This window comes from Salvelinus sp. IW2-2015, linkage group LG8, assembly GCF_002910315.2.
Source record: "Salvelinus sp. IW2-2015 linkage group LG8, ASM291031v2, whole genome shotgun sequence".
Lineage (NCBI taxonomy): Eukaryota > Metazoa > Chordata > Actinopteri > Salmoniformes > Salmonidae > Salvelinus > Salvelinus sp. IW2-2015.
The window spans coordinates 44,355,129-44,379,553 of record NC_036848.1 but is presented as its reverse complement, the minus strand read 5'-3'; the positions used below and the strand labels follow the sequence as shown (position 1 = coordinate 44,379,553).

General features: G+C 45.3%; 2 protein-coding genes across 2 annotated transcripts in view; both read left to right on the top strand.

Moving 5' to 3' along the window:
* Positions 1–109: 109 nt before the first annotated feature.
* hltf (helicase-like transcription factor) lies at positions 110–16,950 on the top strand. Its single transcript, XM_023993474.2, has 26 exons — positions 110–207; positions 840–1,024; positions 1,205–1,371; positions 1,517–1,650; positions 1,753–1,817; positions 1,955–2,026; positions 4,585–4,776; positions 4,877–4,945; positions 10,305–10,359; positions 10,459–10,525; positions 10,614–10,708; positions 10,797–10,847; positions 10,933–10,974; positions 11,083–11,163; positions 11,306–11,415; positions 11,565–11,708; positions 11,799–11,934; positions 12,023–12,158; positions 12,379–12,558; positions 12,673–12,788; positions 12,922–13,106; positions 13,232–13,351; positions 15,656–15,768; positions 15,929–16,109; positions 16,196–16,276; positions 16,398–16,950. The coding sequence occupies exons 2-26, from the start codon at positions 845–847 to the stop codon at positions 16,542–16,544; spliced, it is 2,919 nt and encodes a 972-aa protein (XP_023849242.1). The 5' UTR covers positions 110–207; positions 840–844; the 3' UTR covers positions 16,545–16,950.
* A 1,874-nt stretch (positions 16,951–18,824) lies between these two features.
* The window catches only part of LOC111967993 (rho GTPase-activating protein 27), a 32,163-nt gene continuing 26,562 nt past the window's right edge, over positions 18,825–24,425 (top strand). Inside the window, exons 1-2 of the mRNA XM_070444948.1 lie at positions 18,825–18,990; positions 19,185–19,998. Coding sequence (XP_070301049.1) covers positions 18,911–18,990; positions 19,185–19,998 — 894 coding nt within the window. The 5' untranslated portion in view covers positions 18,825–18,910. The remainder of the gene's footprint in view (positions 18,991–19,184; positions 19,999–24,425) is intronic.

Genomic DNA, 24,425 nt, shown 5'->3' with positions numbered 1-24,425 from the left:
CGGAAATTCAGAATACGTGTTTGCCAATCAAAAACGCAGAATACTTTGTGGTGGGCGTGTTCCTTTCTTCTGACGCTAGACTAAGCTGAGAGTCCGCGCTCATTGGCTATTCAGGAGAGAGACGAAGGCGCTTAAATAGACAGCCTGCGTTGAAGGACTGAAACTTTATGAAACTAACATTTAGAAAATAAGTTGTTTATCTTCAAGGTGAATCCCAACCCCGATATATTTGAATTATTGTTAAACGTTTTGTATATTGTGAAATACATGCATTAGCCAATCAGACACCCTGCTGCTAGAAATATCTTTAGCTAGCTAGCTAGCTAGTTAGGTCATTAACCAGCGTTGGCTAGTTAGCTTAGAACAAGCTCAGCTAATGCTTCCWAGTTTTTAATGTTAGACCAAAACGCCATGCACGTGCTAGTGCCCACTACTAGTCAAATGTTTATTGTAGCTGCTTTAATTTGAGATAATCATAGTCTTACTAGAGACCACCCCTCCTAGCCACCGTGCTTCTATGTCTGCGTTGCTTGCTGTTTGGGGTTTTCTGCTCAGTTTCTGTATAAGCACCTTGACGTCTGCTGATGCAAAAAGGGCTTTATAAATACATTTGATTGATTAATCCAATCCAGACCAGTAGCCAACTAGCTAGCTCGAATGTCAGCTAGTTATGTTGGGAGTTCATTTTGCACTTGCAAATAAAACACTGAATTCAACTAGTTAGCTAGTTTAATCAGGAGTCAGTCTTATTGTTGGGATAGAACAAAACATGTGTGCACACCCTGGGGTATGGCCTTGGGGAAACACGGGGCTACTTGTCAACTGTGTGTGTGTTTCAGGCACCATGCAGTCCAGGCGATGGTTTGGAGGGGCTGGGTTTAGCTTTGCGGATGACCCTGTCACAGAGACGTTGTCCCAGGCCATCCGAGGCACAGGAGAAGAGCTGGACCGAGAGCCAGACACTGGGGTGCTGTTTGGCAGCCTACGTGGGAGCGTGGTAGGCCTCCGGTATTATACTGGCGTGGTAAGTAACTATCTACCAAAAGGTAAAGAAAAACTTGCTAAATCCATGAATCTTAAGTTGGTCCAGGAGTTTGTCCTGACCACTCCTGGCTTTAGGCTAACTAACGTCTTACTACTTTCACTTTAACTTATGCGGCACGAATAGGCCTTTAGAATGAATGACCTTATTATGTGTGTATAGGTAAACAAAGGGGAGATGGTGTCTCTGGTGCGTCAGCCTCAGAACCCGTACGACCGTAATGCGGTGATGGTAGCTAACGTCTATGGCAGTCAGGTGGGGCACATCAAACGAGAGCTAGCCGCGGTGTTGGCTAACATCATGGACAACAACTTGGCCAGGGTGGAAGGGTGAGTGAGTGTGTGTGAGAGCAGGGCTGACAGTGCCCATGGGTCCTGTCAAAGTTCATGTAGAGGTCCATGGATCAGTGTTTATAACTGATATGCAACTCTGTGTGTACAAGCCAAGGTAATTAACTGTTTTGTGTGTGTTTAGGGTGGTCCCGTTCGGGGTGAAAAACCAGTTCACCATGTCTGTAGTTCTGTCCTTCTGGGGGAGAGAGGAGAACAGAGATGCAGTGGTGAGGCAGATAACTTCACGCAGCTTCAAACTGCAGAGTGGGCCTACAGGTACACACACACACACACATGCTGACACAGGTACACTCATAGCCTCCTCCTGGGCAATCTCTTGTCTCACTGTGTGTGTGTGTGTGTCTCATTTTGGGAAAGGATTCATGTGTGTAGATGGTTCTAGAGATCTGCCCAGGAAGACTGTCCTACTGACTGCAGAAGAGGTATTGTACTTCCAACCATCTGCTTCCCAAATAGCACCCTATTCCCTACAGTATAAAGATGTACACCAAGATATTGAAAATTATGATTACCTACGTCTGGGTTGTCATATCACGCCGTTTCCTCCCCTCTCCTGCAGTTGAAGAATGCATTTGACAATTTATTTGAAAACCTGATGGAGGATAAGATTGGAGAGAGAGAGGCAGTGGAGGTGAGTGCATGTATACTTGTGTGTTTTTGAGAGAAGCGGGAGAGAGTGTGGAGAGTCAGGAATGGAGGGCCTCCTGAGTGGCGCAGCGGTCTAAGGCACTGCATTGCAGTGTTGCGGCATCACTACAGCCTGGGCTTCAAGCCCAACTGGCCGTGACCGGGAGTCCCATAGGGCGGCGCACAATTGGKCCAGCGTCATCCGGGTTAGGGGAGGGTTTGGCTGGTGGGGGGCTTTACTTGGCTCATTCCGCTATACAGACTCTTTGTGGTGCGCCGGGCCCTGCAGGCTGTCTTCGGTCGTCAGTTGAACGGTGTTTCCTCCGACACATTGGTGCAGCTGGCTTCCGGGTTTAATCGGGCGGGTGTTAAGAAGCGCGCTTTGGGGGCCTCCCGAGTGACGCAGTGGTCTAAGGCACTGCATCGCAGTGCTAGCTGTGCCACTAGAGATCCTGGTCGAGTCCAGGCTCTGTTGCAGCCGACCGCGACCGGGAGACCCATGGGGCGGCGCACTATTGGTCCAGCGTCGTCCGGGTTAGTTGAGGGTTTGGCCGGCAAGGATGTCCTTGTCCCATCGCGCTCTAGCAACTCCTGTGGTGGGCCGGGCGCATGCACGCTGACATGGTCGCCAGGTGTACTGTGTTTCCTCCGTCACATTGGTGTGGCTGGCTTCTGGGTTAAGCTGGCATTGTGTCAAGAAGCACTGCTGCTTGGTTGGGTTGTGTTTCTGAGGACGCACGGCCGTCGACCTTCGCCTCTCCCGAGTCCGTACAGGAGTTGCAGCGATGAGACAAGACTGTAACTACCAATTGGAGACTACCAAGGGGTAAATAAAAATGGTAAAAATCATAATACAAAAGAAGCACGCTTTGGCGGGTCATTTTTCGGAGGACACGACTCGACCTTCACCTTTCCTGAGGCCGTTGGGCAGTTGGAGCGATGAGACAAGATCTTAATTGAATATCACGAAATTGGGGAGAAATATAAAATTTATACAGTACCAGTCAAAATTTATTCCAGGGTTTTTCTTTATTTTTACTATTTTCTATATTGTAGAATAATAGTGAAGACATCAAACCTATGAAATAACACGTATGGAATCATGTAGTAACCAAAAAAGTGTAAACAAGTAAAAATATATTTTATATTTGAAATTCTTCAAAGTAGCCACCCTTTGCCTTGATGACAGCTTTGCACACTCTTGGCATTCTCTCAACCAGCTTCAGGAGGAATGCTTTTCCAACAGTCTTGAAGGAGCACTTGTTGGCTGCTTTTCCTTCACTCTGCGGTCCAACTCATCCCAAGCCATCTCAATTGGGTTGAGGTCGGGTGATTGTGGAGGCCAGGTCATCTGATGCAGCGCTGCAGAATGCTGTTTTAGCTATGCTGGTTAAGTGTGCCTTGTATTCTAAATGAGTCACAGACAGTGTCACCAGCAAAGCACCTCCACACCATAACACCACCTCCTTCATGCTTCACGGTGGGAACCACACATACGGAGATCATCCGTTCAACTACTCTGCATCTCACAAAGACAAAAATCTAACATTTGGACAGATTTCCGTCTAATGTCCATTACTCATGTTTCTTGGCCCAAGCAAGTCTCTTCTAATTATTGGTGTCCTTTGGTAGTGGTTTCTTTGCAGCAATTCGACCATGATGGTCTGATTCACGTAGTCTCCTCTGAATAGTTGATGTTGAGAATGYTGCGTCTGTTACTTGAATTCTGTGAAGGATTTATTTGGGCTGCAATCTGAGATGCAGTTAACTCTAATGAACTTGTCCTCTGCAGCAGAGGTACTCTGGGTCTTCCTTTCCTGTGGCGGTCCACATGAGAGCCAGTTTAATCTTAGCGCTTGATGGCTTGCAATTGTACTTGAAGTCTTGAAATTCTTGAAATTTTCTGGATTGACTGACCTTCATGTGGCTATTTTAAGAATCTCAGATATAAAATATATTTAGATTTGTTTAACACTTTTTTGATTACTACATGATTCCATGTGTTATTTCATAGTTTTGATGTCTTCACTATTATTCTACAATGTAGAAAATAGTCAAAATAAAGAAAAACCCTGCAATGAGTAGGTGTGTTCAAACTTTTGACTGGTACTGTGTGTACACACCCACACACACACTACCGTTCAAAAGTTTGGGGTTACCTAGAAATGTTCTTGATTTTGAAAGAAAAGCACATTTTCTTTGTCCATTAAAATAACATCAAATTGATCAGAAATACAGTATAGACATTGTTAATGTTTTAAAGTTGCTGATAATGGGCCTCTGTACGCATATGTAGATATTCCATAAAGAATCGGCCATTTCCAGCTGCAGTAGTCATTTACAACATTAACAATGTCTACACTGTCTTTCTGATCAATTTGATGTTATTAATGGACAAAACATTTGCTTTTCTTTCAAAAACAAGGATATTTCTAAGTGACCCCAAAATTTTGAACGCCAGTATATATATACACACACACACACACACACAGAGGAAGGATGGAGGAGGTTGAAATCATAATAGACTCATGGCTGTTTGTGTGTGTATCTGTCGATCTACAGGCAGTGTGTACTCCGCTGCTGCCCCACCAGAAGCAGGCTCTGAGCTGGATGTGTGTGTGTGAAAACAACACTGCGCTGCCCCACTTCTGGGAGGTTAAGGAGGGACTGTTCTATAACACACTCACACACTCCTCTGTTAGAGAGAGACCACAGAGGGTCCGGGGCGGCATACTGGCTGACGACATGGGACTGGTAAGACGAACACACACACTGATTACTGACCATGTACAGTACACGAACACGAACACACACACACACCCTTCACCATCACCACTGTGGTTTGTGTTTTCAGGGGAAAACATTGACCACCATCGCTCTGATCCTCTCCAACTTCCACCACGGGAAACCTCTGTGTGAACCGGTAAGTGTTATGATCTGAAGTGGGTTTCCTTCGTGGCTGCTGATTGGTGAAAGGATTAGGTGATAGTGACAAATCTATCATGTCTGTTCAGATCAGGGTTGGGGGGACGGGGTCAATTCCATTTTAATTTCTCCAGTCAATTCAAAAAGTAAACCCAATTTCAAGTTTTCTTTCATGAATTGACCCCAACACTGGTTCAGATCAGCTGTCGTTTTTTWWATTTTTTTTATTTCACCTTTATTTAACCAGGTAGGCTAGTTGAGAACAAGTTCTCATTTGCAACTGCGACCTGGCCAAGATAAAGCATAGCAGTGTGAACAGACAACACAGAGTTACACATGGAGTAAACAATAAACAAGTCAATAACATGGTAGAAAAAAAAGAGAATCTATATACAATGTGTGCAAAAGGCATGAGGTAGGCAATAAATCGAATAATTACAATTTAGCAGATTAACCCACTGAGGCAGTGATAAATCATCAGATGATCATGTGCAAGAAGAGATACTGGTGTGCAAAAGAGCAGAAAAGTAAATAAATAAAAGCAGTATGGGGGTGAGGTAGGTAAATTGGGTGGGTAGTTTACAGATGGACTATGTACAGCTGCAGCGATCGGTTAGCTGCTCGGATAGCAGATTTTTAAAGTTGTTGAGGGAGATAAAAGTCTCCAACTTCAGAGATTTTTGCAATTCGTTCCAGTCGCAGGCAGCAGAGAACTGGGGAAGGAAAGGCGTCCAAATGAGTTTTGGCTTTAGGATGATCAGTGAGATACACCTGCTGGAGCGCGTGCTGCGGGTGGGTGTAGCCATCGTGACCAGTGAACTGAAGTAAGGCGGCACTTTACCTAGCATAGCCTTGTAGATGACCTGGAGCCAGTGGGTCTGACGACGAACATGTAGCGAGGGCCAGCCGACTAGGGCATACAGGTCGCAGTGGTGGGTCGTATAAGGTGCTTTAGTAACAAAACGAATGGCACTGTGATAAACTGCATCCAGTTTGCTGAGTAGAGTATTGGAAGCTATTTTGTAGATGACATCGCCGAAGTCGAGGATCGGTAGGATAGTCAGTTTTACTAGGGTAAGTTTGGCGGCGTGAGTGAAGGAGCTTTGTTGCGAATAGAAAGCCGATTCTTGATTTGATTTTGGATTGGAGATGTTTGATATGAGTCTGGAAGGAGAGTTTGCAGTCTAGCCAGACACCTAGGTACTTATAGATGTCCACATATTCTAGGTCGGAACCGTCCAGGGTGGTGATGCTAGTCGGCGTGCGGGTGCAGGCAGCGAACGGTTGAAAAGCATGCATTTGGTTTTTACTAGCGTTTAAGAGCAGTTGGAGGCCACGGAAGGAGTGTTGTATGGCATTGAAGCTCGTTTGGAGGTTAGATAGCACAGTGTCCAAGGAAGGGCGGAAGTATATAGAACGGTGTCGTCTGCGTAGAGGTGGATCAGGGAATCGCCCGCAGCAAGAGCAACATCATTGATGTATACAGAGAAAAGAGTCGGCCGAGAATTGAACCCTGTGGTACCCCCATAGAGACTGCCAGAGGACCGGACAACATGCCCTCCGATTTGACACACTGAACTCTGTCTGCAAAGTAGTTGGTGAACCAGGCAAGGCAGTCATTAGAAAACCGAGGCTACTGAGTCTGCCGATAAGAATATGGTGATTGACAGAGTCGAAAGCCTTGGCCAGGTCGATGAAGACGGCTGCACAGTAATGTCTTTTATCGATGGCGGTTATGATATCGTTTAGTACCTTGAGCGTGGCTGAGGTGCACCCGTGACCGGCTCGGAAACCGGATTGCACAGCGGAGAAGGTACGGTGGGATTCGAGATGGTCAGTGATCTGTTTGTTGACTTGGCTTTCGAAGACCTTAGATAGCAGGAGGATGGATATAGGTCTTAACAGTTTGGGTCCAGGGTGTCTCCCCCTTTGAAGAGGGGGAGACCGCGGCAGCTTTCCAATCCTTGGGGATCTCAGATGATACGAAGGAGAGGTTGAACAGGCTGGTAATAGGGGTGCGACAATGGCGGCGGACAGTTTCAGAAATAGGGGTCCAGATTGTCAAGCCCAGCTGATTTGTATGGATCTAGGTTTTCCAGCTCTTTCAGAACATCTGCTATCTGGATTTGGGTAAAGAGAAGCTGGGGAGGCTTGGCGAGTAGCAGCGGGGGGGCGGGGCTGTTGGCCAAGGTTGGAGTCGCCAGGAGGAAGGCATGCCAGCCATTGAGAAAATGCTTGTTGAAGTCTTCGATTATCACGGATTTATCGGTGGTGACCGTGTTACCTAGCCTCAGTGCAGTGGGCAGCTGGGAGGAAGTGCTCTTGTTCTCCATGGACTTTACAGTATCCCAGAACTTTTTGGAGTTAGAGCTACAGGATGCAAATTTCTGCTTGAAAAAGCTGGCCTTTGCTTCCTGACTGACTGCGTGTATTGGTTCCTGACTTCCCTGAACAGTTGCATATCGCGGGGCTCTTCTCGATGCTATTGCAGTTCGCCACAGGATGTTTTTGTGCTGGTCGAGGGCAGTCAGGTCTGGAGTGAACCAAGGGCTATATCTGTTCTTGGTTCTGCATTTTTTGAACGGAGCATGCTTGTCTAATATGGTGAGGAAGTAACATTTAAAGAATGACCAGGCATCCTCAACTGACGGGATGAGGTCAATATCCTTCCAGGGTACCCGGGCCAGGTTGATTAGAAAGGCCTGCTCGCAGAAGTGTTTTAGGGAGCGTTTGACAGTGATGAGGGGTGGTCGTTTGACCGCGGACCCGTGCGGGATACAGGCAATGAGGCAGTGATCGCTGAGATCTTGATTGAAGACAGCAGAGGTGTATTTGGAGGGCAGGTTGGTCAGGATAATGTCTATTAGGGTGCCCATGTTTACGGATTTAGGGTTGTACCTGGTGGGTTCCTTGATGATTTGTGTGAGATTGAGGCATCAAGCTTGGATTGTAGGACTGCCGGGGTTAAGCATATCCCAGTTTAGGTCACCTAACAGAACAAACTCTGAAGCTAGATGGGGAGCGATCAATTCACAGATGGTGTCCAGGGCACAGCTGGGAGCTGAGGGGGGTCGGTAGCAGGCGGCAACAGTGAGAGACTTATTTCTGGAGAGATTAATTTTTAAAATTAGAAGTTCGAACTGTTTGGCATAGACCTGGAAGTATGACAGAACTTTGCAGGCTATCTCTGCAGTAGATTGCAACTCCTCCCCTTGGCAGTCTTATCTTGACGGAAAGTGTTATAGTTGGGTATGGAAATCTCAGAATTTTTGGTGGCCTTCCTAAGCCAGGATTCGGACACGGCAAGGACATCAGGGTTGCAGAGTGTGCTAAAGCGGTGAGTAAGGCAAACTTAGGGAGAGGCTTCTGATGTTGACATGCATGAGCCAAGGCTTTTTCGATCACAGAAGTCAACAAAAGAGGGTGACTGGGGACATGCAGGCCTGGGTTTACCTCCACATCACCCGAGGAACAGAGGAGTAGTAGGATGAGGGTGCGGCTAAAGGCTATCAAACTGTCGCCTAGAGCGTTGGGGACAAAGAATAAAAGGAGCAGATTTATGGGCGTGGTAGAATAGATTCTGGGCATAATGTGCAGACAGGGGTATGGTGGGCGCGCGGTACAGCGGAGGCAAGCCCAGGCACTGGGTGATGATAAGAGAGGTTGTATCTCTGGACATGCTGGTCTCAATGGGTGAGGTCACCGCATGTGTGGGTGGGACAAAGGAGGTATCAGAGGTACGGAGAGTGGAACTACAGGGTCCATTGCAAACCAAAACAATGTTAATGATAACTAGCCTGAACAACAGTATGCAAGGCATATTTGATATTTGAGAGAGACATACAATAAGGCATAAAGTGATTGCAGGTCTTGATTGGAGAGCTAGCTAAAACAACAGGTAAGATAACAGCAGCAATAACAGGGTGCTAGTCTAACACAGCAACAACAGGTAAAATGGCGACGACTAGGCAGAGAGGGTCGGATTAACTACACACAGATCCTGAGTTAAAGCACAGAGCCGACAGATAAAACACAAATAAACAGAATGGAGTACCGTGAATTAATGGACAGTCAAGCATGCATCAGCTATGTAGCCAAGTGATCATAGTGTCCAGGGGGCAGCCGTAGATGGAGCAGGGGGCCTCCACTAAGCTAGCACGCGGCGTTTAAAGTTAGTAGCCCGGGGGGTGGTCTGCTCAGACGGAGGGGGTCTGCTCAGACGTGGTTGGTCGACAAAGAATCCAAGCCAGATGGCGATGGCGAAAGAAGAGGTTGTGATATTAGAATAGTGTTTGCTAACTGGTGCTAGCTTCGTGGCAGTGGCAGTGGCACTAGCTCTTCAGCTAGCCGGCAGATGGGCCTAGCTCGAGGCTAGCTCAAGGCTAACTGGTGCTTGCTTCGGGACAGAGGTGTTAGCCAGTAGTAGCCACTCGGTTGCAGCTAGCTAGCTGTGATGATACGGTGTAATTGTCCAGGGCTTGCGTCAGGAATCCGGTGATGTGTAGAGAAAAAGCAGTCCTATATGCTCTGGGTTGATATCGCGCTTGCAGCTAGCCGGCAGATGGGCCTAGCTCGAGGCTAGCTCAAGGCTAACTGGTGCTTGCTTCGGGACAGAGGTGTTAGCCAGTAGTAGCCACTCGGTTGCAGCTAGCTAGCTGTGATGATACGGTGTAATTGTCCAGAGCTTGCGTCAGGAATCCGGTGATGTGGTAGAGAAAAAGCAGTCCTATATGCTCTGGGTTGATATCGCGCTGCAGCTAGCCGGCAGATGGCCTAGCTCGAGGCTAGCTCAAGGCTAACTGGTGCTTGCTTCGGGACAGAGGTGTTAGCCAGTAGTAGCCACTCGGTTGCAGCTAGCTAGCTGTGATAATACGGTGTAATTGTCCAGAGCTTGCGTCAGGAATCCGGTGATGTGGTAGAGAAAAAGCAGTCCTATATGCTCTGGGTTGATATCGCGCTTGCAGACTGGCAGGTATCGGCCCGGTATGAAGCTGGCTGTGTCCGCAGTTAAGGGCGAAGACCGCAGCAGTGGCTAACTGACTACTAGCTAGTAGCTAGTTATCTGGCTAGCTTCTGATTGGGGTTACGGTTCTAAAGTATAAAAAATAGCAGGTCCGTACCACATTGGGTGAGGCGGAATGTAGGAATGTATATTCAGTTCCTAGATGGAAAGTGAAATTAAAATATATACGAAATGTATACGACAAATACGAAGACTATTTACACGGGACAAGACAAGACAACACACGTCCGACTGCTACGCCATCTTGGATTTGGTAAAGTGAAAAGATGGCAGCCTTTGTGCGTGGATCTCTGAATGTCCTGTCAGTGAGCTGTGTCTCTATATGTCTCTGTAGGAGAAGTCTTCCCCTGAACCTAAGGCCTCTACCACCGCAAGGAAAAACCCTGAAGGTAAGTGTGTGTGCTCAGACATTTCAGGTGCCTGCTCCTTCTCTCTCACTAATGTTGATTCCCTTTTCTCTCTGTCTCTTGTCTATCTCTCTCGCTCAGGGAAGAGTGGCGAGGGCGTACAGGCAGAAGTGTCTGTGGCTCCCGCTGGTCACTCCCCTTGTATGAGGTAGGTTAGAGCCTTAGCATATAGCTCTCTGCTTGCAATATGTTATCACCTCTGGTTTCTGTCAGGACAAATTTTGTGTGTGTTTCAGAGCCAATCAGGCTGAAACTCAGGTGGAGTCAGTGGACGTGGTGCAAGAGGATGTAGTGGAGGATGGAGACGAGGACTGGGTGTCTGAAAAGAAAGGTAGAAGTCCCTAATATACACACTACTACTGTTTGTGTGAGTACATGGAGACTCAGCTGAACTAATATATCCGTCCTTCACCACACAGCGAAGGGAAGGCCACAGGGAGGCAAAGCCAAGGCCACCACAACAAAGAAAGGTAAATCGGCTGTGCGTGTGATTTTGTCCCTCCTGATGCCATGTATATGTAGTGGTCTGTGCTGCAATAAAATCTGTCCTTTCAGCTGCTAAGACCAAAGGGAAAGCAGTCAGCACCTCAAGGAAAGGTAAGACAGCCGTCTTTACAAGTACTGGCATTTAGGATTTGAAAAATAGTTTGCATGCAACACTAGGCTTTGCATGCAAAACTGTGTGTCACGTGTGTGTATCTGTAGGGGGTGCTGTGTTGGAGGACCTGGACTTTGCAGCAGCACTGAGTGGGTTAACACAGGGAGCTCCTCAGAAAAAGAGTGTCGGTGAGTTCAGTGGTCAATATATGGTGGATATATTATATTGCTCTGCCATGCATCATTGATATACTGATGATCTGTGATAACAAAGCTACACGCATCCCCACCAATTCGATGACTGCATTATTTGGTGTGTGTGTGAGTTAAGGTAAAAGTGTAGTTTCGCCGGTGGAAGCTGCCTCTTCCCAGAGCACAGACGACCCAGCAGCCAGAGCCACTCTCATCATCTGCCCCTTATCGGTACTCAGCAACTGGCTGGTGAGAACACACAAACTCTTTTGCACATTCGTGCACACACACAAACAGTCAGTCAGTCACACACAAACAGTCAGACACACATACAAACAAACAAACGGTCAGTCACTCTGACACACACACACCCACTAACATGTTAACTTGTGTTGTAGGACCAGTTGGATCAGCATGTGCGAGCGGACGTCAAGCTGAATGTGTATCTGTACTACGGCTCGGAACGCAACAGGGACACACACTTCCTGTCCTCGCAGCACGTGGTCCTCACCACCTACAACGTGCTTTCTGCTGACTACTCGGTGAGTGGAGGGTGGGTGTGTGTTATAGCTCTTGATTTGGGACTAGTAAACTGCAACGCTCTCTCTTTCACTTACTCGTCTCTGTCTCAGGGCATTGCTAGTCCCCTCCATACAGTGAGCTGGCTGAGAGTAGTCTTGGACGAGGGCCATATTATCAGAAACCCAAACGCCCAGCAGAGCAAGGCTGTACTCAAATTAAACACACAGAGACGCTGGATACTCACAGGTACTAGCCACACACATACACACTGCTAGTGGATAATGTCAACTGCTGACGTAGAACATGTGTAGAGCTCAGTGTAATTTGTGTCCAGGCACTCCCATCCAGAACAACCTGAGGGATCTGTGGATGCTGGTGGCGTTTCTGCGTCTGAAGCCGTTCGACGTGAGAGAGTGGTGGAACAGAGTCATACAGAGACCTGTCACACAGGGGGACAAGACCGGCCTGCAGTCAGTACACGCGCGCGCACAAATAACAGCGAGAGAGTCATTTACCGTCATGACTGACTGGCTGGCTGACTCATGGTTTTTAGAGCCCTCCTGCTAAAGCGACAACTGATCTCGACTACAGCATCTCACATTTGTAACAATGTCTAGTGTTTATGTTTTCACTGGCTGCCAAAGCTGACAACTCAAATGTGTGTGTTTGACCCGGCGTGTGTGTGTGTAGGAATCTGCAGGCTCTGGTGAAGTGTGTCACGCTGCGTCGTACGAAGACCAGCCGTGTGTGTGGTCGGCCTCTGGTCTCTCTGCCGGAGAGGAGCGTCAGAATAGAGGAAGTGGAGCTGACACAGAAGGAGAGGGAGGAATACGAGCTGGCACGCACAGAGGGACGCACCACCATCAGCAGGTGTGGCTGTGTGTGTCTTTACCTGTGTGTGTGTCTTTACCTGTGTGTGGCCGTGTGTGTCTTTGCCTGTGTGTGGCCGTGTGTGTTTTTACCTGTGTGTGTGTGTGTGTGTAGGTACGTTGCAGAGGGGACCGTCCTCAGGAACTACGCAGATGTTCTGGCTATCCTAGTCAGGCTGAGACAGTTCTGCTGCCACCCTGACCTACTGGGAAAGACCACTACACACACAGGTAACACACACATATATGGGTAAAGCGTGTGTATACACATACATTTTGTAACTTTTGTAGCTGATTGTTTTGTTGGTATTTTAAATAAGCCACATACCGACACCCTCTCCCCCACCCCTCCCCCCCTCGACAGGTGTGGTAGCTGTGACTCCTGCAGAGTTGAGAGAGCGTCTGATAATGAAGCTGAGGCTGGTGCTGGGCACTGGCTCTGATGAAGAGTGTGCTGTATGTCTGGACTCTGTTCGTCTGCCCGTCATCACACACTGTGCACACGTCTACTGCAGACCCTGCATCGCAGAGGTCATACGCAGTGAGCAGGTATTTAACTACATACACGCCATGTCTGTCTGTCTCTATCTATCTATCTATCTATCTATCTATCTATCTATCTATCTATATATATTGATGCAGGCCTTGCCCGGGGGCACTTATTGTGTGTGTAGGAGCAGGCGCGGTGCCCTCTGTGCAGAGGCCAGATCAAGGCCAGTGAACTAGTGGAGTTCCCTCTGGAGGAAGAGGAGGAGGAGAGTAACCTCTTGGAGAACTGGAGGAGCAGCTCCAAGGTAAAATACACACACCTGGAGAACCACTTCTGTGGTATATTCATTTGTGCAAACTAGCAAAACATTTATTGGAAATGTTCAGGTAGTCCCTCCCTGTTTGGGCCCGTTTGATTCCTAGTGAACACCACCCTGTTGTAGAAAGTTGTTGTGTATGCATACATGCATACATYCATACATACATACATACATACATACATACATACATACATACATACATACATACATACATACATACATACAGTGAGGGGGGAAAGTATTTGATCCCCTGTTGATTTTGTACGTTTGCCCACTGACAAAGAAATGATCAGTCTATAATTTTAATGGTTGGTTTATTTGAACAGTGAGAGACAGAATAACAACAAAAAAATCCAGAAAACGCATGTCAAAAATGTTATAAATTGATTTGCATTTTAATGCATTTTTTGCTTACTACATGATTCCATAGGTGTTATTTCATAGTTTTGATGTCTTCACTATTATTCTACAATGTAGAAAATAGTAAAAATGAAGAAAATCCCTTGAATGAGTAGGTGTTCTAAAACTTTTGACCGGTTTTGTGTGTGTGTGTGTGTACGCACACATACACAGTGGCAAGAAAAAGTATGTGAACCCTTTGGAATTCCCTGACTTCTGCATAAATTGGTCATAAAATTGGATCTGATCTTCATCTAAGTCACAACAATAGACAAACAGTCTGCTTAAACTGATAACACACAAACAATTGTACATTTTCATGTCTTTATTGAACACACCGGTTAAACATTCACAGTGCAGGGTGGAAAAAGTATGTGATCCCTTGGTCTTAATAATGAACTCAACCAAACGTTTTCTGTAGTTGTGGATCAGAGCTGCACAACGGTCAGGAGACATCTTGGACCACTCCTCTTTACAAAACTGTTTCAGTTCAGCAATATTCTTGGGATGTCTGATGTGAACTGCTCTCTTGAGGTCATGCCACAGCATCTCAATCGGGTTGAGGTCAGGACTCTGACTGGGCCACTCCAGAAGACTTATTTTCTTCTGTTGAAGCCATTCTGTTGTTGATTTACTTCTGTGTTTTGGGTCGTTGTCCTGTTGCATCACCCAACTTCTGTTGAACTTCAATTTGCAGACAGATAGCCTAACATTCTCCTGCAAAATGTTTTGATAAACTTGGGAATTCATTTTTCCATCAATGATAGCAAGCTGTCCAGGCCCTGAGGCTTCAAAGCAGCTCCAAACCATGATGCTCCCTCCACTATACTTTACAGTTGGGATGAGGTTTTGATGTTGGTGTGCTGTCTTTTTTTCTCTTCACACATAGTGTTGCTAGTTCCTTCCAAACAACTCGACTTTAGTTTCATCTGTCCACAGAATATTTTTCCAATAGCGCTGTAGAACATCCAGATGCTCTTTTGAGAACTTCAGACGTGCAGCAATTTTATAATTTTTTTGGACACCAGTGGCTTCTCCTGTGGTGTCCCCCCATGAACACCATTCTTGTTTAGTGTTTTACGTATCGTAGACTCGGCAACAGAGATGCTAGCATTTTCCAGAGACTTCTGTAAGTCTTTAGCTGACAGTAGGATTCTTCTTAACCTCATTGAGCATTTTGCGCTGTGCTCGTGCAGTCATCTTTGCAGGGACGGCCACTCCTAGGGAGAGTAGCAACAGTGCTGAACTTTCTCAATTTTTAGACTATTTGTCTTACCGTGAACTGATGAACATCAAGGCTTTTAGAGATACTTTTGTAACTCTTTCCAGCTTTATGCAAGTCAACCATTCTTAATCTTAGGTCTTCTGAGATCTCTTTTGTTCGAGGGATGGTTCACATCAGGCAATGCTTCTTGTGAATATCAAATTCAAATTTTGTGAGATTTTATAGGGCAGGGCAGCTCTAACCAACGTCTCCAATCTCGTCTCAATGATTGTACTCCAGGTTAGCTGACTCCTGACTCCAATTAGCTTTCGGAGAAGTCATTAGCCTAGGGGTTCACATAKTTTTTCCAACCTACACTGTGAATGTTTAAATGATGTATTCAATATAGACAAGAAAAATACAATTTGTGTGTTATTAGTTTAAGCAGACTGTTTGTCTGTTGTGACTTAGATGAAGATCAGATCTAATTTTATGACCAATTTATGCAGAAATCCAGAATTTCAAAGGGTTCACAAACACACACACACATATATAGTCTGTATAATTGATTTATTACTGTATGTTCATAGAATCCGTACTCCTGGCGAATGATTTTCATGTGCTATAAGATGTGATGGCTTCTAGCTACTGTAAGACACCGCCTGATCAACTAACGGTGTGTGTAGGTGGAGGCTCTAATGTCTAGCCTGCTCAGACTGCGTAGTGAGGACGACAGCATCAGGAGTCTGGTTGTCTCTCAGTTCACACGCTTCCTCACTATTCTGGAGATTCCACTCAGGTAACATGTACACACATACATACATACATACATACATACATACATACATACATACATACATACATACATACATACATACATACATACATACATACACACACACACAGAACACTTAAAAATATATTTTACCCCGGATCACTCTCTCACGCTCTGCCTCCAGGGAGGAGGGTTTCAAGTTTGTACGTCTGGACGGCACTATGAGCCAGAAAAGGCGGGCTCAGGTCATTCAGGAGTTCCAGAGCGACGCCCCTGGCAGCCCATTGATCATGCTGCTGTCACTCAAAGCCGGAGGGGTGGGGATAAACCTCAGCGCTGCATCCCGCGTCTTCCTCATGGACCCAGTAAGCGTGTCAACTGTTCAGCAATCTACACTTTCCTCACACACAGACATACATGTACACACTCTGACTTTTGTGTGTGTCCACAGGCATGGAACCCAGCAGCAGAGGACCAGTGTGTGGACCGGTGTCACCGCCTTGGCCAGAAGAGAGATGTTGTCATCACTAAGGTCAGAGGTTACATGGCTGCGGGTTGTGGGTAATGTAGTCACTACAGTGTGTAGTTTTATAATGGACACAGAGGCAGAAGCGGTGTATGTGTGTACATACAAATATTTATTGTGTGTGTAGTTCATAGTGAAGGGCTCCGTGGAGGAGAACATGGTGAAGATTCAGAGGCAGAAGCAGGATCTGGTGGAGAAGGCTTTTGGCACCAAGAACCCCAGTGAGAGGAAGACGTCGCGTGTTGATGAAATCCTAGCCCTGATGGAGCTGTAGATGCCAGCACTAAAAACAGCAATTATTTTGAACAGAGCCCTATCTGGCAGGCCAACTTTGTTATCCTTTAAGTTTAGAGGTAATGTTCTCCCAGCTGTGCGACCAAACACACACACACTGCCCATTGTTTAGAGCAGTACTGCATATGTGGGAATAAAGTTTCTGTGACAAACCATACATTGGTCTTTTTAATTGGTTTTTGGTCCTAAATTCCCCACAAAGGGAAATTCATAGCTCGGGGTTCAAACCTCTGTAACATCCTCTAGGAGTCTAGGGAATAGGTGAGACATGAGTTTACTGTAGACTTGACTAACTTGCTTTGTAAAGTAGAGGGAAATATTATGAGGATAAAAGGATGTGAATCAGAGGTGTAATTCCTAATAAAACAGATTGGAAATAATCTTGATACCAGTCTCTTTGCGTCCCTTTTTTGTCCAACTGCCATGTAGTTATACCAAACCAGCAGAATGCACACTGGCGTGCAGGCTAGATGGTATTTAACACTAATAGCCTATGTTTGTGTCTCGAATGGGACCCTATTCCCAATATAGTGCACTACTTTTGACCAGGGCCCATAGTTGATGCATATTTTGGGGGGAATTTCTCTGGGCTGTTCGCCTATAACCAGAGAATGTTCAGCACTAGTTCTAAACAGAAGTAATGGTCACAGACTAAATGGAAACAATTTTTTATTTATGAGACGATAGGACTAAACTGAGTCACTACCATTTGCCATACTGTAGCACTCTGTGTGAGTGTTTGTTCCTGTCCCCCAGTCTCACCATTCTCTGTTCCAATACACAGTTGGTAGAACAGGAAATGATACAGAGGCAGTCAGGCAAGTTGAAACCTGTGTGCGCACACAGGGCAGTGGTAGACTTCTGGGATTTACAACTGACACCACAGGACCTCTGAACACAGGACTCTTGGACAAGTGCACTAATTTGATGGAAACTAGATGGTGAAAGAGAGATATTCCAGGTTTAATATGATGGGTATTAATGCAAATGGAAGTTATTAAACTCCCTCTGACATCTGGGAGCCTCTGAACATTCAGAGAGAAGAGGACAAAATTGGTACAAGCCTTCTTGCACCTCCAGGTAGGCACATTTATTGTATCGTCAAGCCTTGAATTACATTGGTTTTATTGTAAAAGTTTGGTGTAATGTTAGTGTGCATTGTTGTGACATGGGATTCCCTTTGAATGACACTTTGGCTATTCCGCTGTTAGTGGGGATTAAATCATAATGTGTTTAACTTGTTCTGCATAACATCTCTGACTCATAATGTAGGGTTGGTTTTTACCCGTGGATTTATCAAGATCAAAACTTTATTTCAACACCATATCAAGCAAGTTACTCTAACTCAAAGAAGATATTTAAAATTTTCACTAGAACATTAGATCCAAGTACAATATCCAATGTCAACAAAATACAATTGTTAAGATGACAGATCAGATGGCTCACTCACTTTGAATGGGTAAGAATGGAGAGGGAATCAACTTAGACCAATTTGACTTCTGACCAGTAATTGGTCCTGGTTGTCAATGCTTTCACAATACTAAAATTAGAGGGAGGAACTGATTCCTGTGTTTTCTGCAGTTCTCCATTGGCCTCTGGAGGCCTTATATGGGAAACTGAGATTGCAGATTGACTATGGGGTGATCTGAGAATCGTCACCCCAGGGTGGTGCAGGGCTACAGGCTTCCTGTTCTGTGGGCTCTGCGTGTGTGTCTGTGTTGTGTGTCTTTAGTGCTCTAAATTTGGGGTTAGGGCGTGCTGCACTGTGCTGACTGCTGTCAGCAACTTCCTGTAGCAGTATTTTCATGCACAGCGATGGGAACCAACATTTAATGGTGTCTGCCTGCCCATTTTCAAGTTAAAGTCATGGAACAAAAACGGCCATACTGGTCAGTCTGCATTCTTTATGATAATAATCTGTAAGGCAGATGTGCATCATGTTGCTAGAGGACAAAGATGGACTTTAGTAACTGAGTACTTCCACAACAGAGATCCTATTAAATTAGTTCTAATATGTAATTCTGTGAATCCCACAATGTTGAGGTTCCCTAACGCCTATTACTGTATGGCCAGTGTAGCAGAGTCCTGTCTCAGTTTACTGGATCTGAATTTTTTATGTTTTAAATGCAATAAAAGTGTATGTCCCAAATGCCACTCTACCTATGGACCCTGGTAAAAAGTAGGGTGCCATTTGAGATGCACAAAGTCAGATACAGCAGTTTTAAATGTACCCTATCGACTGTTTCCAGCTCCAAGATGACCTCTTCTGAAATGTGACTGTCTGCATCTCAATACAGAGGCCKCAGCCAGGGGAGCGGCTGACTGTATAGGCCTACCTACAGTAACATGGAGATGGTGCAGGTGGAGTTTGAGTATGAGTACACAGCCAGGGATGGGGCTCTGGTCTCCATCAAGCCCAACGACATGTAATTGAATTGAAAATATTTATTGTCCATAAAATATTTCCCAAAATGGAAATTAGTCATCAGCTCATGGTAAAATGAGTACAATTACAAACAAACAGATCAGACAACATGATAAATATTATAGACGTACTGTGTGTTTTGCACAGCCCAAACATATTGTTTACATTGCCTTTTTGGGCCTGTAATGTTCACAGGTACATCCTGGTCTCCAGGACCAACGAGCACTGGTGGCACGTCCGGAAGGACCAGGGCACCAAGCCCTTCTACATCCCTGCAAAGTATGTGAGGGAGCTCTCTGTGGAGACCCAGGGCCAACTGGACCTCACCGATCCTGGGACTCAGAGTCACACATCCCCGCAGGCAACGACTGACAGAGAGCCACCGAAGATGTCTAACAAAGGTCAAAGACCAGGCGCTGTAATGAGGGTCCACGTGTCCACGGATCACTCTGCGATATCACTTTCCACTCACAGGAAGTCCACGTTCAGGGTTTCACAAGACATCGATGATATCGAGCGGTATGAGCACGTGAAGACAATGGTGGGACTGCAGACCTCCAACAACGAGACTAGAGATAACCCGCCATGTGATCTGAAGAGGCATAGTTTAGTTCCAGGTGTCTCATTCAACTCAGCATCAGGCACTCCAGGTCTTGGCAATTTGCTGCAGCACCCTTCCCTAAAGCTCCTTGTCCCACCCGAGCCCACAAGTGGACTTCCTCAGTTGCAGTCAGGCCATTCTCCGTTTATCAAGGATCCAGTTGAACAGCAGAACTCAGACGGCTGGATGATGAAAACACTGGCAGGGGATCCTAGTGGGCAATCTAATTTATATCAGGACTCTGATATCTATGAGACTATATCAGATATACCACTCTCAGAGTTGACAGACATAGTGGGAACAGAACCGGCTGGATCTCTGGGTGCAACTAAAACACCAGCAGAACAGCAAAGCCTGGATCAAACTTGTGGTCCGATTGATGTTACAGCCCCTTCTCTTTCGGATCAGGTAAGATTGAGAGTCAGTGATTGATTTTCCTACATTCATTTTACATTTCCACAAACTTCAAAGTGTTTCCTTTCAAATGGTATCAAGAAATGCATATCCTTGCAAAATTTAAAAAAGGTGTCAGATCCTTAAGAGGTTGTTAAGTAATGATGGACTGTTTTTTCTCTTTGCTTATTTGAGCTGTTCTTGCCATAATATGGACTTGGTCTTTTACCAAATAGGGCTATCTTCTGTATACCAACCCTGCCTTGTCACAACACAACCGATTGGCTCAAATGCATTAAGAAGGGAAGAAATTCCACAAATTAACTTTTCACAAGGCACACCTGTTAATTGAAACGCATTCTAGGTGACTACCTCATGAAGCCGGTTGAGAGAATGCCAAGAGTGTGCAAGCTATCAAGGCAAAGGGTGGCTACTTTGAAGAATCTCACCTATAAGATATATTTAGATTTGTTTAAAACTTTTTTGCTTACATGATTCCATATGTGTTATTTCATAGTTTTGATGTCTAAACTATTATTCTACACTATAGAAAATAGTCAAAAATAAAGAAAAATCCTTGAATGAGTAGGTGTGTCCAAACTTTTGACTGGCACTGTACGTAGATAGGTGTAAAGTGACTATGCATAGATAATAAACAGCAAGTAGCAGCAGCGTAAAAAGGGGGTCAATGCAAATAGTCCACGTAGCCATTTGATTAACTGTTCAGCAGTCGTATGGCGTGAGGGTAGAAGCTGTTAAGGAGCCTTTTGAACATAGATTGGGCTCTCCGGTAGCGCTTGCCATGTGGTAGCAGAGAGAACAGTCTATGACTTGGGTGGCTGGAGTCTTTGACCCTTTTTAGGGCCTTCCTCTGACACCGTCTGGTATAGAGCTCCTGGATGGCAGGAAGCTTGTCCCAAGTGATGTACTGGGCCATACGCACTACCCTCTGTAGCGCCCTGCGGTTAGATGCCGAGCAGTTTCCAGGCGATGATGTAACCAGTCAGGATGCTCTTGATGGTTCAGCTGTAGAGGTTTTTGAGGATCTGAGGACCCATGCCAAAGCTTTTCAGTCTCCTGAGGGTAAATAGCCGTTGTCGTGCCCTCTTCACGACTGTCTTGGTGTGTTTGGATCATGATATTTGGTTGGTGATGTGGACACCAAGGTACTTGAAGCTCTCGACCCACTCCACTACAGCCCCCGTCAATGGGATCTGAATACAGATATGAATCGGTTGGTCACAGATTCCTTAAAAAAAGGTTGGGCCGTGGATCAGAAAACCAGTCAGTATCTGGTGTGACCACCATTTGCCTCATGCAGCGCGACACATCTCCTTCTCATAATGTTTATCAGGCTGTTGATTGTGGCCTATGGAATGTTGTCCCACTCGTCTTCAATGGCTGTGCGAAGTTTCTGGCTATTGGTGGGAACTGGAATACGCTGTCGTACACGTGGATCCAGAGCATCCCAAACATGCTCAATGAGTGACGTGTCTGAGTATGCAGGCCATGGAAGAATTTGAATATTTTCAGCTTCCAGAAATTGTGCACAGATCCTTGCGACATGGCCGTGCATTATCATGATCAAGGTGGACAAATGACACGATAATGGGCCTCAGGATCTCGTCACTGTATCTCTGCACAGTCAAATTGACATTGATAAAATGAAATTGTGTTCCTTGTCTCTAGCTTATGCCTGCCCATATCATAATCTCACTGCCACCATGGGGCACTCTGTTCACAACATTGACAGAAAACCGCTCGCACACACAGTCATACATTTGGTTTGCGTTTGTGTGGCCGGTTGGACGTACTACCAATTTCTGTAAAATGACGGCTTGTGGTAGAGACATAAACATTAAAGATGGCAACAGCTCTGGTGGACATTCCTGCAGTCAGCATGCCAATTGCACACTCCCTCACAACTTGAGACATATGTGGCATTGTGTTGTGTGACAAAACTGCACATTTTAGTGGCCTTTATTTGCCCCCAGCAATAGGTGCACCTGTGTAATGATCATGCTGTTTAATCAGCTTCTTGATATGCCACACCTGTCAGGTGGATGGATTATCTTGGCAGAAGAGAAATGCTCAATAACAGGGATGTAAACAAATTTGTGCACAAAATTTGAGAAATATGCTTTTTTGTGCGTATGGAACATTTTTGGAATATTTTATTTCAGCTCATGGAACATGGGCCCAACACTTTACATGTTGCGTTTAGATTTTTGTTCAGTGTACATGCAGTCCAGAAAACTGGAAAGTCAGGAAACATTTCCACATAATCAAAGTCTCTGGGGCCTACTGTCTAACTGTTTATTGGGCTTGCATCTGTCCTATGTCCCATTGTTCAGCAGCCCAATGGCTGATGGAGTGAAACATGCCTTGCTCCTATTCTTACTAAGCAATGGGACCCTTAATCTCCTTCCGGAGGGCAGCAGTTCAAAACATAGGGCAAGATTGTGTGTGGGGTCCTCTATGATGCGTTTGGCCTTGTTTATCATAGAGGCCCTGAAGCCCCCTGCACTGCAGCTCACAGAGCTTGGACCCCAGATTCGCAGTCCGCCTAAGGATACCCTTATTATAAACTGACAGGCCACCGTACCAGGCCAGGAAACAGAAAGTTTATATGGCAGGTGTAATAGTTGGAGAGTATCCGGGTGTTAACATTCGGTTGTCTCAGTCTGCGCAGGAGGTACAGTTGTTGTTGGTATTTTTTATTGATATTCTTAGTGTTGGCATTAAAAGAGTTATGTGCTGTCCATGATGGTTCCCATGTACTTAACTCCCCACACTCGCTTCACCACCCAGGTCTAGGTGGCTCACTGGYTCTGCCTCCGGAAATCAATGAGCAGTTCTTTTGTTTGTTGATGTTGAGTGTGAGGTAGTTTTGCACCAGTCATGAAGCCTTCATTTTAGTTACCCTGTTGTATTTATTTTAAGAAAAGGACTGGTCTGATTCGTTCCATGATTCATAGAGGAATTATTACTGTACTCAATGTTTGTATCCCAAATGGCACCTGGTCAAAAGTAGTGCCCTATATAGGGGAATAGGGTGCAAATTGGGAATCAAACAATGATTCACAGTCACAGATGAGAACTAGGTGTATTGCTTGTGTCAGATTTCCCAAAAGTTAATGTGGTCAACAGGACTCAGCTAATGAATCACAAACTATCACATTCAGAGAAATACTGTATTACCTTCTGGGATCCATAAACATGAGTCAAAATATGTTTTCAGTAAGTAAGGCTTGTGATCTGCATTAAAGATGCATGGGGATATTGTTGTTAACAGAATGCAATGTGTTTGGTTGAAAGTTGTGCTGTTAACTTGGTTTATCCATAAGAAATATATCCATAAAACATGCATGAGATGATAAAATCCCTGCTAATGTATGGAAAGATTCCCAACATAGCATGGCATATGTTGGCTGTAGTAGACTCAATTTATTATTCTATGCCAGCTCATCTACATATGAATACACACACACCCTTTTGTGTGCCAGTCCAACGGGGGTAAGGGGGTGCCCCTAGAATGCAACTGTAGTGTCCAGACCAGCTGATTCAAGTGTTCTATCTGGTCAGGTTGGTGCAACTGTCTGGAATACGTTAAGCGGGACCAAATCACCGTTAGGTGCGTATGGACCTATGCAATTTGATTGGAACAATTATAAGTATCTGTCAGATTTCACAAAAGTGGAATCGTCTTTCTATCTCGTATTACCTTTTCTTTTTATTAACGTGAATGTGGGTCGGGTTTAGGGGAGAGTTGTTGGGGCAACCACAGAACYGGTTAGAAACTGGTTAATTCTGCTGGTTCGAATCGATAGGCTACATACGTAATGTAACCAGAAAGGAAAGAGTTAATCCGAAATGTAGGCTACCAACAAACCAACCACTTCCAAACTGCTGGTTGTAGTTGCTTCCAGTTGCTGCATGTTGCCAGAGCACCGGTTACGTTGACGACAATTATCCAACCTAAAAAAATATGGACATTTAGCGAATGGAAATTACATTGAATAAAGTTGGTTGGCTTGACAGGTGCAACATCGTTTTTCGGAGAAACCTTTCACTTTCCACGAGTCCGATGTCATCTTTGGTTCACCTGTTCCGAGGTAAAGTGACGTAGGCCGCTTCTAGTATCAGGATGTACAGTCAAGCATGGAACAATTTGTATCCATCTGGGTGTAGCCTATAAATTAGCTACATTTTTTCTTCTCCACTCACGATTTTAAAGTTATTACATTGTTGCACGTGGCAATGTGAAAACATTATGATTGCTGACTAAACTAGTATAGTAGGCCTAAATTGCTATAATAGAACTTGATCTAGTTTACAAACTGAAACGTGTAAATGTAGAAAGACTATTTAAAAAGCTTAGATAAAGCCACCGCAGATACTGGTTTATTTTCTAAAATCTGTTTTACCATAGTAAACTAGCC

Excerpts from the sequence above, each read along its gene's own strand:
- hltf (XM_023993474.2), top strand. The coding sequence starts at position 845 with ATGCAGTCCAGGCGATGGTTTGGAGGGGCTGGGTTTAGCTTTGCGGAT. Across the intron at positions 4,777-4,876 it reads TGGCTGACGACATGGGACTG|GGGAAAACATTGACCACCAT; the intron begins GTAAGACGAACA and ends TTGTGTTTTCAG. Across the intron at positions 13,107-13,231 it reads AGGTCATACGCAGTGAGCAG|GAGCAGGCGCGGTGCCCTCT; the intron begins GTATTTAACTAC and ends TTGTGTGTGTAG.